Source organism: Acipenser ruthenus, chromosome 4 (genome assembly GCF_902713425.1).
Source record: "Acipenser ruthenus chromosome 4, fAciRut3.2 maternal haplotype, whole genome shotgun sequence".
Lineage (NCBI taxonomy): Eukaryota > Metazoa > Chordata > Actinopteri > Acipenseriformes > Acipenseridae > Acipenser > Acipenser ruthenus.
In genome coordinates, this window is record NC_081192.1 from 71,562,382 (window position 1) to 71,576,029 (window position 13,648).

Below are 13,648 nucleotides of genomic sequence, written 5' to 3' on the forward strand. Positions count from 1 at the left end.
TACTGCTAGGTTCATGTAACAAATAATCAAATTATGTAAGTGTGAACATTATATTAAAAAAATACAATTGTTTTGAAGTTTACTATGCTTCTAAAATGCGTATAATATTCATTTATACAGGTATATGTTTTTTCAAAGTCCTTGCAGGGCAACTTCTCGTACCCCATAGAGCTCACATAAACAGTTTTATCATTCTAAAAATAAAAAGGCTGCTGAAGGGGATTTAAGAGAAATACAGCTGCACGTGTTCTTAAAATGGTCTTCCCTGGCTTCCCAGCAGAATGTCAGTGTTCTGGTGTTTGTAACAGTAATGGCCGCACTGAGAGGGGAGTGGTGAAGTCTTTCTCCACCCTTTACCTGGGGGAGGTGAAAAGGAGACACTCATCGGAAGAAACCAAAGAGCCTCAGATGACAAAGATACTTTTTTACCATGTCAAAGTAAAGAGGTAAGTTAATTTAAAAAAGTTCATTTCGCATGTTAAAGTTATCTTAACTGGATGCATGTTTTTGGTGTTGTGTTAAAAATACTACCATGTAAACAGTATTGCGGTAGTCTTTTTTTTAATTCTGAGTTTAATTCTGCTCTTCTTAAATCAAAAGAATTACAAAATGTCCAACAAATATAATACCAACAAATTAAAGTGACTCAGTTACAGGGGTATGTAATATATATATATATATATATATATATATATATATATATATATATATATATTATGATTTGTGTTAAGATTGTTACAAATTTGGAAAAGCACTCTAAATGTATTGTAATGCTAATTTCTATGCACAATTACCATTTACCTTTTCTAAGGGAAGTCAATACATTTTTTTTTTTTTTTTTGCAATTGTCTTTACAGTTTATTTAGAGAATTTTCTGTATATGCCGTTTGGGTAACTAGTTTCAGAATGTAGTAGCAGATACAAATGTGTAAAATATAAAGGTATTTTTAAAATAATATATTGTTCATTTCTTTTTTCAAATTCTAGCAGGGCTTCATACCTGTGTAGAAGAAATCAACCATGTATTCTTTATTAAGAATTGTGGGTTTACTGAATATAGTGTGCAATGTGGACAGTCTTCTTGGAATCAGATCACATTTTTATGGTAAGATACACATACACAATGCTTTTAAAATATTTTGCCATTATTACCATATCTCTACCTCAGCCTGGGAAACAATTTTAAAAACTGTTTTAACTGTTTAGCCAACTATAGCCTATTTTTTAATTTCTAAATCTATATATATATATCATGTTTATTTGAATTACCTCATTTATTACTCATGTTTATGTGTATTTTACATCCCTAACTAAACATTATTTTTTAAGACAACATGTTTGAACATTTGTTATCTTAAAGTATAAATTAAAAATAAGTCTCCAGAGGTGTTAGCGATATTGCATCTACAACAGCATCATCACAAAGCATTGAACCTGAGCATTACAGTCGAGGAAGTGACAGGAAATGAGAGAACACTGTGTAATGGATTACAATGGGATAACACAAATACCTACCAAATTATCAGTTTTTCATGTATTGAGTTTAGTTTTGATCAGGGTGCACACAAAAATGTGTCCTACAGGGGGCAGTGGTGTGTATTTTGTAGGGTTAGGTCTGTGTAAACCTCTAGCTTCATACCACTCTCAATCAGTGTGTCTGAAACAACTGGATGTAAGACAGAGACTTTAATATATATATATATATATAATATATATATATATATATATATATATTATTGTGCGGGATCAACATTTATTTCTGCATCCAACATACCCCATGTTAATAAATAAATACACAGGCATGTCTTTTTTTGTGCCAGTCAAAACTTAGTCACATGGGAAGTTGTTACACTACAGTTTACACACATGTTTCTCAAGTATGTTTCACCTGTTATTAAGATAAACAGTTGTTTAATTTAGGTTGCCCTGCTGATGTCTACATTGTTCTTGATACATCTGAGAGTGTGGCACTGAGAGTCCAGCCATACGGCTCTTTCGTGGAAAACATCAAGCAGTTTGCTTTAGACTTTGTGGACCAGCTGAACAGCAGGTACAGTAGGCATTAGGTATCACTAGAAACTGCCATTGTATGATAAATATCAATGCACCCTTACCAAGTGACCATCAGTGGCACTACAATGGCAATTCATTGGTTCTGTAATAATGTATGAGGGTTGTACAAGGGCAGCTGGCATGGGCTGTTATGAGAGTTTGGTTGTAATCATAGTATTTCCATTTTTTAGCTTACCAGTAGTATCACAAGAATGTGAACCAATCCATTCTGGTAATATATTAAATTGTGGGACTGTGTCAGAACAAGTCTAAATACCATACCATCTGGATCACTGTGCAATGTTTGTTCCAAATCCATTGTGTTGCCATTGATGAGAATGCAGTTGTCTGATAATAGGCAACAGCACTAACTAGGGTATCTTCAGAGTAGAACACTGCTACTGTATTTTAATGGTATCCAAATGGAATGTCTCTAACTGTTCCTCAATGGCGTTTTAGAAAAAAGAAAAAAAAAAGCTCATGCGGGATATCATGTTGTTTTTGAAGAAGGTGTCACCCTACTAACCTGTATTTATAGCATAATAATATTTTATAGTTTAGAAATAAGAAATTAAACTTAAGTCTGCAAAACATGCAAACCTGATATACCAAAATTCACCTTCAGGGGCAACCCGCATAGGCTATATGTGTCAGTCCTGAGGGTTTGATAGTTTACCTTATTTTAGACATTATAATCTCATGCATAAAAAACTGGGCTAGATTCTCAAAGCTATTTACTCCAAAACGTCATTAGCATGATATTTTCACAAGCACACCCAATAAAGTTAGCAAACCAGAAATAAACAACTCAGACATTTGAAGATGGGGCTGTTGAGGAGTTTTGAGTTGTTTCTTATTTATTTTAGAATTGTAAATGGCGTCCCACCCCCAAGAAACAAAACTAATTCTAATGACGATTTGGAGTAAATAGCTTTGTGTCTGGTTTTGCTTTGTTGATTTTGTAAAGATGTCTGAGTCCATGAACTGTTTACCGATGACCATGCACACCGCAACTGAACATCTTAACCAAACAGCCAAAATCCACATTTGTAGTTATAGAGCTGGCAACGTCATCTAACAACAGAGAACTTGTAACATCAGTGCATCACGCAGCACTGCCCATTGCACATGGGATACTAAACTGTGGGATATAAGACATTAAACAGAAACCTAGAAATCATATTCAAACACGGTTGACTGGACACTGCAAGTTTCAAAAAAGGATTCTACTTTCCAGTACAATCAACTAAAGCCCTGTCATGAAATTGATGAGCATATTCTTTCACAGCCTAAAGGTAAATATTACAGCACCTGCTTTTTGCAAGCCTGTGCAGGTAGTTTTAAAGCATACCAGGGAACATCCACCCAAGCACACGGTTTACTAGCAGTGTGCTATTTAAGTACTACTATAGAAGGCATTCCTGACTTAAAAGCTCTTATTCAATACAGTCTAAATCAATACGGAGGCCTAACTTTTATGGAGCAATACCTTTCTCAGTTAGTATTACATGTCAAGCCCCTAATTTAAAAATGACAGATTCACAAGACCTTAAACTATCAGTTTTCAGCATTTTATTGTTATGAGGTGTTTTTAAATACATTATTTACCAGGGGAACAGCAATTTCCAATCTAACTTGGGACACAGGTGCTACTTTGTTTTAACTTTTTAAACACATTTTCCTAACCTTCAGTTCCATATCACTGCAACTCATATATATATATATATATATATATATATATATATATATTTTAAATTTAGTCGTTGCCAATTAGTTTTTATTATTTTCTCCCCAATTTGAAATGCCCAATTATTTTTAGGCTCAGCTCACCGCTACCACCCCTGCGCTGCCTCGGGAGGGGCGAAGATGAACACACGCTGTCCTCCGAAGCGTGTGCCATCAGCCGCCCGCTTCTTTACACTCTGTGGACGCACCGTGCAGCCGCCTCAGAGCTACAGCGTCGGAGGACAACGCAGCTCTGGGCAGCTTACAGGCAAGCCTGCAGGCGCCCGGCCAGACTACAGGGGTCGCTGGTGCGTGGTGAGCCGAGGACACCCTGGCCGACCTAGCCCTCCCTCCCCCCGGGCGACACTCGGCCAATTGAGCGCCGCCCCCTGGGAGCTCCCGTCCACGGTTGGCTGTGGAATAGCCTGGATTTGAACTCGCGACATCCAGGCTATAGAGCGCATCCTGCACTCTAGCGAGTGCTTTTACTGGATGCGCCACTCGGGAGCCCCCTCAACTCATATATTTTGCCATAGCTAATCCTTACTTGTGGGTTGTCTGACACATGTCCACCGCTCAACGATGAAGCAGATGTACTCCTCTATGGGAGAGTAAGGGCTTGATTTTTTTCCATGGCAAGCAGCACTTGTCTTGGGTCATGACCTGATAGCATTCAGTGGAATTAGGGTGGGATTAAGTTCCTATATTTTTACTTAACATCATTATTATTAATGCTTAGAAACAAATGACAGTATACAATATAGCCTCTGTGTTACAGTAGAACTCCAGTGTTCCGAATACATAGAGAATGGAGGATTGTTCATATGTCTGTAACTTGTTTCAATTACTTAATGTATGTGTACTGTATCAATAGAATGTTTAACTGATGCCAAGAGACCTACGAAATCATGTTTTTTGTACGTGAGGTTTTATAACTATGAGGTTTTACTGTACATGAAGGAGAAAATTAAAATGAACACACAGTGAAAGAACACAAAGTTACATTTGTATATATATTTTTTGTTTGTCCACAGGTATTACCGCTGCAACCGTAACCTGACCTGGAATGCTGGTCTTCTGCACTACAGTGATGAAGTGAAGGTCATGAGCGGGCTCACCAGCATGCACACTAATAAAACAGCTCTGAAGAAAGCTATTCGAGACGTCCGCTACATTGGAAAAGGAACCTACACCGACTGTGCTATCACTGCAGCCACAGGGCAGCTGATGTCAGGGTAACAAAATACATTTTTATTGTGTGTTTTTTATCCGTGATTTGAAAGCAATTGCAAAGTACAGTACTGAATCAGCAATGAGCATATAAAGCTTTTGACTCTGTTATAATTTGTTATAAAAAAATATATTTGCTTTGTTAAAATGTCCCTAATTCATAAAAAGCCCTCAGGTGTACATTTCTCCAAGTGACTGCTGTTGTGAATTCAGTACCCTTAGAAAAGTTTACAGTAATAATGCTGTAGACTAACACACTTACAGTTCTTTGCCGTGCTGATTACTTTGTTTTTACAGTGCTGCTACAGGAACTTTTAGAAGGAGAAATGTACTGTGACAGGTCATCGAGGTTGACAGGTTTTAAGGTGATTTTGGAATTTCACAGCTGAAGGGTAAATCAGACTCCTGCATGCCTCAACAGTATGCAACTGTGTGGGTTTTGACAGCAAAGGTCTTAAAATGTGCACGCAACATATCTGTTCTTACAGTATGTGACCTGAAAGACTTTTTTCAGTTTTCTTCTGCAAGTAAAATGTATTTTATATATTAGGAATCAAAAACAGAGTTGTTCTTTAAATATTTCAACAAAAGTTTTAAACAGTTGCACTTTAGAGTTCCAGCTCATTCCACTCAAGGTCTTAAAAATCTTAATCAACAGTCATGAAAACTGGTTAACTCAATTACACTTGTCATGTTTGATTATGCTAATGTTTGGCAGGATAGTATATTTTCCAGTTATTCATGTATAGAATTTACCTGGAAAAATAAGCTATAAAAAAAAAAATCCTCAGTCCTCATGATTTATAAAGGGATATGAACAAATACAAGATCGACTCCTGTGCTTTTTCAACCCTATTTATAACGCTAGTTCAATAATCCATTTGTATAACTGTGCTATATTACTATATGTATTTTTTGTATATAAATGTAAGTTGCCATGGGTAAGGGCACCTGCTAAGAAATAATAATAATAATAATAATTATAATAATAATAATACAAGTAGTTTTATAGTCATCATAGAGCCATAAAGTATTCTTAAGCAAAGAAATTTATCAGAAAGGGATCCATTTATTATTATTTTTTTCTAAATTATCCTATATAAACTTCACAAACAATAAGGTTCCTAATTGAGCGGTCATGTAGTCAAAGTGATGGAGTTCAAAATATTACTAAAAATATATTTTTTAAAAAGTCTTATACACAAACAACATTTGTTCGTAATAGCTTCCTGTAGGTAATTGACCAGTTTAACACAGTTGTCTGTTATCTAGCATGCAGTTACAGTAACTGTTGAGACAAACAACTGTTAACTACTCATAACAATAATATAACTGCTCCTTACTAAAATTATGCTTTCTTCTCTCTGAGCAATCCCATTAACCTCATTGAACGTTATTTGAGCCTTTCTGTAGTTAGAAATCTTTGTAGCTTTTGTAGCTTTCTAGCTATTCACCCTGCAAATTCTTGTCAATCAGTAAAATTGGTATGTATATCTTGATATATACTGTAAGCCAGCACAACATGTGTGTGTGTAATTACGCCCACCTGAGACTTGTCATGTTTTATGCAGGATCTCACCCTTCCATGCTAACAAGTACATGGTGGTTGTGACAGACGGACATCCATTTGATGGGTACAAAGAGCCATGTGGTGGAATCAGCTATGCTGTCACAGAAGCTAAAGGAATGGATATTAAAATCTTTGGTGTGGCAATCACACCAGATCATCTGGTACGTGTTATTTGCTCTATAAAGTTCACTTTATTGTTCTTTTGTTAACTTTAAATGGATTGCATTACAGTGAAGCCACTGATTCTCAAGATTGCATTGCTGATGAGGGATAACTGCATGAAACACACATTGTTAACAGTACATAGTTCAAATTAGTAGTAGTGGAAACATTTAACTATTGTTGGAGACAAGTAGAACGATCCAGTTAAACTGTTGTTAACCCGGACGGCCACAACTGGGAAAGTAAAATGTGAATGTTTCTGTAATATCATTCTAACATTTTACAAATATGCTGTAAGGACCATTATTAATACAGTGATAATTACTAACTGACAGGTGTACTCTGGAGGTAACATGCACCTTTGTTAGCAGTTGTACCTGTTTCAGTCTAGGAAAGTTGTAATGGTTTTGGGGAAGCTGTGGAATTAGAGATGCATCTCAATGGAAATAGACAGTCTATAACAGCTAAGCTGGACTGGGCCTGGTTAGTACTTGGGTGGATGACTTCTTGGAACACCAGGTGGTATTGTGATGCTCCCTCCTCTACATTCAAATTGTATATTTATTTTTTTGTAAGTTTCCAGTATTACTGCATACACTATTAACTGCAGTGTGCTTTACTTACTGCCTGTCTAGTAACCACACACCAATGCATTTCTTATGTTGGGAGCCTCCCATAAGCCCAAACCTTAAAGCTGCAGGGCTTGAATAACTATAAGGGATCATTACAATAGGTGAGTAATGGATGTGTCTCTGGGACGCCATACTGTAGTCTCCATGTTTCAAGCACAGCAGCTGCTTCTTTAGGAGGGTATTTTATTGTTTGAAAGCCTGCAAACTTTCAGCCAGTCTGGTTCTCATCTCCTTTGCAGGATGACAGGTTGGGCTCCATTGCAACTGAGTTCCGCTACAGATACAATCTGTCAGCCACAGGTGACAACCCTGATGTAGTAAAAAACACCATTAACACCATCATCTCCACTATTGTAAGTATTCATTAGTAGCTTTTTAGTTTTGATTTTTTTATACAACATGCTGCATACGAAACATCAGGATAATGTCTCATTGTTTTTTCTCTCTCTTTTTTCCTGTTGTAGTACAAGGATTCTGAGTCTTTGGTGAGTCAATTATAGTGTAGTCTATATTTATAACTATATTTCCAGTATGATTCTGTCCAACTGGTGTGCTGTAAAAATGTACTGCTTTAAGAATAATCTGATTTTACATTTATGTACCCGTAATGTTTCCCAGTAAAGTTTCTGTTATTTTCAGTGGCCAGTAACTAGATAGGTGCCAATGTATTTATGGTTCTCAAAGTTTACAGTGGTATAATTTCCTTGTGTTACAGAATAAAATATAAATATAAATTACTCTTAGGATAATTTAAGAAATCATTTAGTATGTATTATTATTATTATTATTATTATTATTATTATTATTATTATTATTATTATTATTATTATTAATGCTCTATTCTTTTTCATGTTGCAGTGTTGCACCTACGAGTGTAAGGTAAGATCATGTGCACCCCTTCTATGAAATATAGAATACCTGCTTAAGGCAGCTGTAGAAAGATTTATTTTGGTGCTTAAAGAATAGCTCTTAATTCATGATTCTGATTTCATTTGAAAGGCTGGAAGAGGACTGCCTGGTGCCCCTGGAGGCAATGGTGAAGCGGTAACGTGCATATCATTGCTTTTCTGATTGAATTTAAACAAGCATGGTGTTGGGGGTGGAGCAGTGGCTTCTACCCATTTCAGAATCAATTAATTCATCTGTTGAACTCAGGAATGAGCCTCCCCTGCATTTCTGTGCTCCTTTGTTACCTCTGGAAGCTCGTGGCTCTCACCACCACAATTGGAACACACTTGGGGAGGCAGCTTGCCGGGAAAGGAGGGGACAAAAATTCATTTTTTTAATGATGATCATTCAGGCACAGAAAGTTAGTAGGAATTTCACTAAATCACATCAATGTGGGAACTTAAACAGTCCTTAAAGTTTTGTGAAGAAGGCTTATCATAAAAAGGTAAGGCAGGGGTAAAAACCATTTGCAGCTTTATGGTTCCAGACACTTTTTAAGTTATTACTTTATCCACATAAACTTGATACAAAAAAAGAAGAATACATCAATATATGTAATGCTCTTTTTATATAAGGACTAAAAAAACAACTTTACTATTTAGAGTCATGTTTCCCTAGGTAGTCACAGCAATCAAACCTATCTCCTAACTTCCCAGCCATATTGAACCTGCACCACATACTGTATGGGTTTAAGCCGCACTGACTTTCATGTTTCACAAGTTGTCTTGTTAAGCAGGGTAGCAGGTGGAAATATAAATTAATACATAATATACCGGCCAAGACAAGAACCCTCAAACTCCGTACGTTAAATAACAAATTGGCTTTTTTCCCCATTGTTTTAACATGTCTGGCAACTTCAAATGGTTTTGCTAAGGTTACATTCATTAGGGCAGGGATCCAATTTCAAAAAACGATTTGCCAAAAGCTCATCTGTGTTTGTTGGTGTTCCCAGGCATTGTCTTACAAAGTGGGTTTGTTTCAGGGAATTCAAGGAAAGCGAGGAGTTTCTGGAAAGCCTGGTAATGCTGGCTCAATGGTAAGTTAAGACACTTCTTTTTAGCATGGATATCAAATTGTAATATGCCCTTTACAATGTTGATGGAGGATTTAGCATCCACAAGATGTAAAACCATATAAAACATTGGAAAGCTGGCCTTTCTGAGCAAAATATTATTATTATTATTATTATTATTATTATTATTATTATTATTATTTGGAGGGAGGCCTGTTTATTACACCTAATTTTCTTCACCTGCACAGCCTCCTCCCCCACATCAGTAAGTACAGGACATTCTACTGTATATACATAGCTATCGCCAATAGCTAGCTTTATTCAATAATTAAATGTGTAACTGAAAGTCCTGCTTACAGTTTTAAGGGGGAGTACTTTTCATGAGAAATGCTCCATATGAAAATGCTGAGAAGTGTAAAAACAACGACCAATTGCTTAACTGTGCACATACACTTTGATAATGATGGTTACAGTACGTGAGCCATTAAATTTGTTTTATTTTCAGGGAACTACAGGGGATCAGGGGCCACCGGGTCACATAGGAGAAAAGGTAAGATTGGAGTGATCCATGATTAAAATGGGATCCAGTCAAGTCACTTGTTTGTTTATTTTGCACCCCGGTGTGTTGACATTAAAGGAACTACACTGTATACAAATGTAAATAGTTTTTCTTGTAGAGTGTAAAAGTTTCCCTAATTACCCACAATCCAATTTAATTTAAATGTTAGAATTCAGTTACTGTTCACAATTGATGATTTACTTATATAAAAAAATACCTTATTTTCCATATGCAGGGTGATACGGGACCTCCTGGAACAAGGGTATGTATTTTATTACACTTTGTATATGTGCTAGTTTAGTCAAAGCCATGTACTGTACATGTTCTATGCACTCATACTGTACAACAGGAAGAGTCCATGAAAAGTATTTATCTTGCTCTTAATTGTATTATTACTTGTACTGTGATACTTGAAATGTATTTGCTTTCGACTGTAAGTCGCCCTGGATAAGGGCGTCTGCTAAGAAATAAATAATAATAATAATAATAATAATAATAATAATAAAATTCTTAACGTGAATCTGTGTTATAACAATTTAGTCACCCCCATAACAATCAACGTTACCCCTTACTAAAGGGCTTGCCCATTCATTTCTGAGCTTCTTGTCAGCATCTTTGTACAATAAAAACATGTACAGACGTGCTCAAATTTGTTGGTACCATTACAGCTCATTGAAATAATGCTTGATTCCTCCTGAAAAGTGATGAAATTAAAAGCTATTTTATCATGTATACTTGCATGCCTTTGGTATGTCATAGAATAAAGCAAAGAAGCTGTGAAAAGAGATGAATTACTGCTTATTCTACAAAGATATTCTAAAATGGCCTGGACACATTTGTTGGTACCCCTTAGAAAAGATAATAAATAATTGGATTATAGTGATATTTCAAACTAATTAGTTTCTTTAATTAGTATCACACATGTCTCCAATCTTGTAATCAGTCATTCAGCCTATTTAAATGGAGAAAAGTAGTCACTGTGCTGTTTGGTATCATTGTGTGCACCACACTGAACATGGACCAGAGAAAGCAAAGGAGAGAGTTGTCTGAGGAGATCAGAAAGAAAATAATAGACAAGCATGGTAAAGGTAAAGGCTACAAGACCGTCTCCAAGCAGCTTGATGTTCCTGAGACAACAGTTGCAGATATTATTAAAAAGTTTAAGGTCCATGGAACTGTATCCAACCTCCCTGGGCGCGGCCGCAAGAGGAAAATCGACCCCACATTGAACAGAAGGATAGTGCGAATGGTAGAAAAAGAACCAAGGATAACTGCCAAAGAGATACAAGCTGAACTCCAAGGTGAAGGTACGTCAGTTTCTGATCGCACCATCCGTCGCTTTTTGAGCGAAAGTGGGCTCCATGGAAGAAGACCCAGGAGCACTCCACTTTTGACAGAAAAACATAAAAAAGCCAGACTGGAATTTGCTAAAATGCATATTGACAAGCCACAATCCTTCTGGGAGAATGTCCTTTGGACAGATGAGTCAAAACTGGAGCTTTTTGGCAAGTCACATCAGCTCTATGTTCACAGACGAAAAAATGAAGCTTTCAAAGAAAAGAACACCATACCTACAGTGAAACATGGAGGAGGCTCGGTTATGTTTTGGGGCTGCTTTGCTGCGCCTGGCACAGTGTGCCTTGAATCTGTGCAGGGCACAATGAAATCTCAAGACTATCAAGGCATTCTGGAGCGAAATGTACTGCCCAGTGTCAGAAAGCTCTGTCTCAGTCGCAGGTCATGGGTCCTCCAACAGGATAATGACCCAAAACACACAGCTAAAAGCACCCAAGAATGGATAAGAACAAAACATTGGACTATTCTGAAGTGGCCTTCTATGAGTCCTGATCTGAATCCTATCGAACATCTATGGAAAGAGCTGAAACTTGCAGTCTGGAGAAGGCACCCATCAAACCTGAGACAGCTGGAGCAGTTTGCTCAGGAAGAGTGGGCCAAACTACCTGTTAACAGATGCAGAAGTCTCATTGAGAGCTACAGAAAACGTTTGATTGCAGTGATTGCCTCTAAAGGTTGTGCAACAAAATATTAGGTTAGCGGTCCCATCATTTTTGTCCATGCCATTTTCATTTGTTTTATTATTTACAATATTATGTTGAATAAAAAATCAAAAGCAAAGTCTGATTTCTATTAAATATGGAATAAACAATGGCGGATGCCAATTACTTTTGTCAGTTTCAAGTTATTTCAGAGAAAATTGTGCATTCTTCATTTTTTGTGGAGGGATACCAACAAATTTGAGCACATCTGTATGTTACACAATAATTGGAAGCTTAGGCTGATATTCGGGGGAGGGATTATTGGATGGTTGCTCTCTCTCTCTCTCTCTCTCTCTCTCTCTCTCTCTCTCTCTCGGATTATTGCTGAATAATTACTCATTAGATCAGTGGTTTTCAAACTTTTTAGGCCCTGTACCCCTTTGTACCCCTTTCCAAACCCCCATTTGAGATAGGGTCATGATATACCTATGAAAACAGAACAAAATTGTATTTTCTAATTACTAGGCTTAAGTATTTATTGATGTCCACTGAAAATATTTTTTTTTTTAAATGCTTACCTACGAATGTGATGGACGTCTCTACTTTTTATCACAGATTTCCGTAAACATACACCCTGATTAGTAAACAGTGCAGCCTGTACACAGAGGGTATGTTCTGTATTTTAAAATTAACCAATAGGACTTAAAATTACAAAAAGCTTTAAGCGGGTCATTAAAAAAAAAAAAAACTTCGATTTGCTGGCTCAGAAGGCACACAGGGAAGGAGGAGGGGCTACAGTTCAGCCAATTACTGTACATGGAAAACTGCTGTTAATCTAACTAAATAAAATAAAAATGCTTTGTAAAATTATTTTAAAATCCAGACCACAAAGTATGGAAAAAACAGGGTATGCTAATTTAAAACAAAATCAGAAAGCAATTCTCAACAAAAGTCGCGCATTTCTTCCAACAAATGCAGAAGTGTAGAGAGTAAAGACGTGGCATTTTGCATAAAAACAATTTTTAAAAAAATGTCTGTATTTGTAAATTTTAAAGCAGGTATCATGCGGAACTCTGTGAATATTAAATAACACATTGAATATGTGTGTTTTTATTTAATTTATTTAGTTATTTATTTAACTAAAATGTTATTGTTGAACACTTGAGCTGGACATTTAAAATGCTATGTGTGTCTTGTGCAGTATTGAGTCCAGCCAGAATAAGCACATTGTTTTGAAGTGAATATTTCCAAAAGCTACATTTGTTGAAAGTAGAAAGGTGACATTTATATCATGTAGTCGTGTTAATCAGCTGTAAGACAATTAAAGCTTGTTGATGGGCACTCGCTGTATGATATTGTAGGCTGTGAAACACTATCGCCCCTACCTCTGTGGATGCCAGTTTGTGCTCCGCACCGACCACGCTGCCCTGCAGTGGTTGCGGTGCTTCAGGGAACCCGAAGGACAAGTAGCCCGCTGGCTGGAGATGCTCCAGTCATATGAGCTAGACATCCGACACTGACCAGGGGTGAAGCATGGCAGTGTTGACGCCCTGTCCAGGAGACTGTGCAGTGAGGTGGGGTGCCGCCACTGTGAACGGCAAGAGGCAAGGGAGCGAGAGACACTGGGAGAAGACGGGGACGTCGTGACAGTAAGGGAAATACAGTCTCTGCCAATTGCGGAGTGGCGAGAATGGCAACGGCAAGACCTGGAGCTCGGTCTGCTTGTCAGGTGGGTCACCGGCCTGACTGGAATGAAGTAGC

At 37.1% G+C, this 13,648-nt stretch overlaps 1 protein-coding gene across 1 annotated transcript in view; it reads left to right on the forward strand.

Moving 5' to 3' along the window:
• Nucleotides 1-277: 277 nt before the first annotated feature.
• LOC117400641 (collagen alpha-1(VI) chain-like) overlaps nt 278-13,648 on the forward strand; it is a 45,348-nt gene continuing 31,977 nt past the window's right edge. The window contains exons 1-12 of the mRNA XM_059022721.1: nt 278-446; nt 988-1,105; nt 1,921-2,050; nt 4,812-5,012; nt 6,579-6,738; nt 7,611-7,724; nt 7,836-7,856; nt 8,230-8,250; nt 8,371-8,415; nt 9,302-9,355; nt 9,837-9,881; nt 10,126-10,152. Of these exons, the coding sequence (XP_058878704.1) occupies nt 1,021-1,105; nt 1,921-2,050; nt 4,812-5,012; nt 6,579-6,738; nt 7,611-7,724; nt 7,836-7,856; nt 8,230-8,250; nt 8,371-8,415; nt 9,302-9,355; nt 9,837-9,881; nt 10,126-10,152 (903 nt within the window). The 5' untranslated portion in view covers nt 278-446; nt 988-1,020. The remainder of the gene's footprint in view (nt 447-987; nt 1,106-1,920; nt 2,051-4,811; nt 5,013-6,578; nt 6,739-7,610; nt 7,725-7,835; nt 7,857-8,229; nt 8,251-8,370; nt 8,416-9,301; nt 9,356-9,836; nt 9,882-10,125; nt 10,153-13,648) is intronic.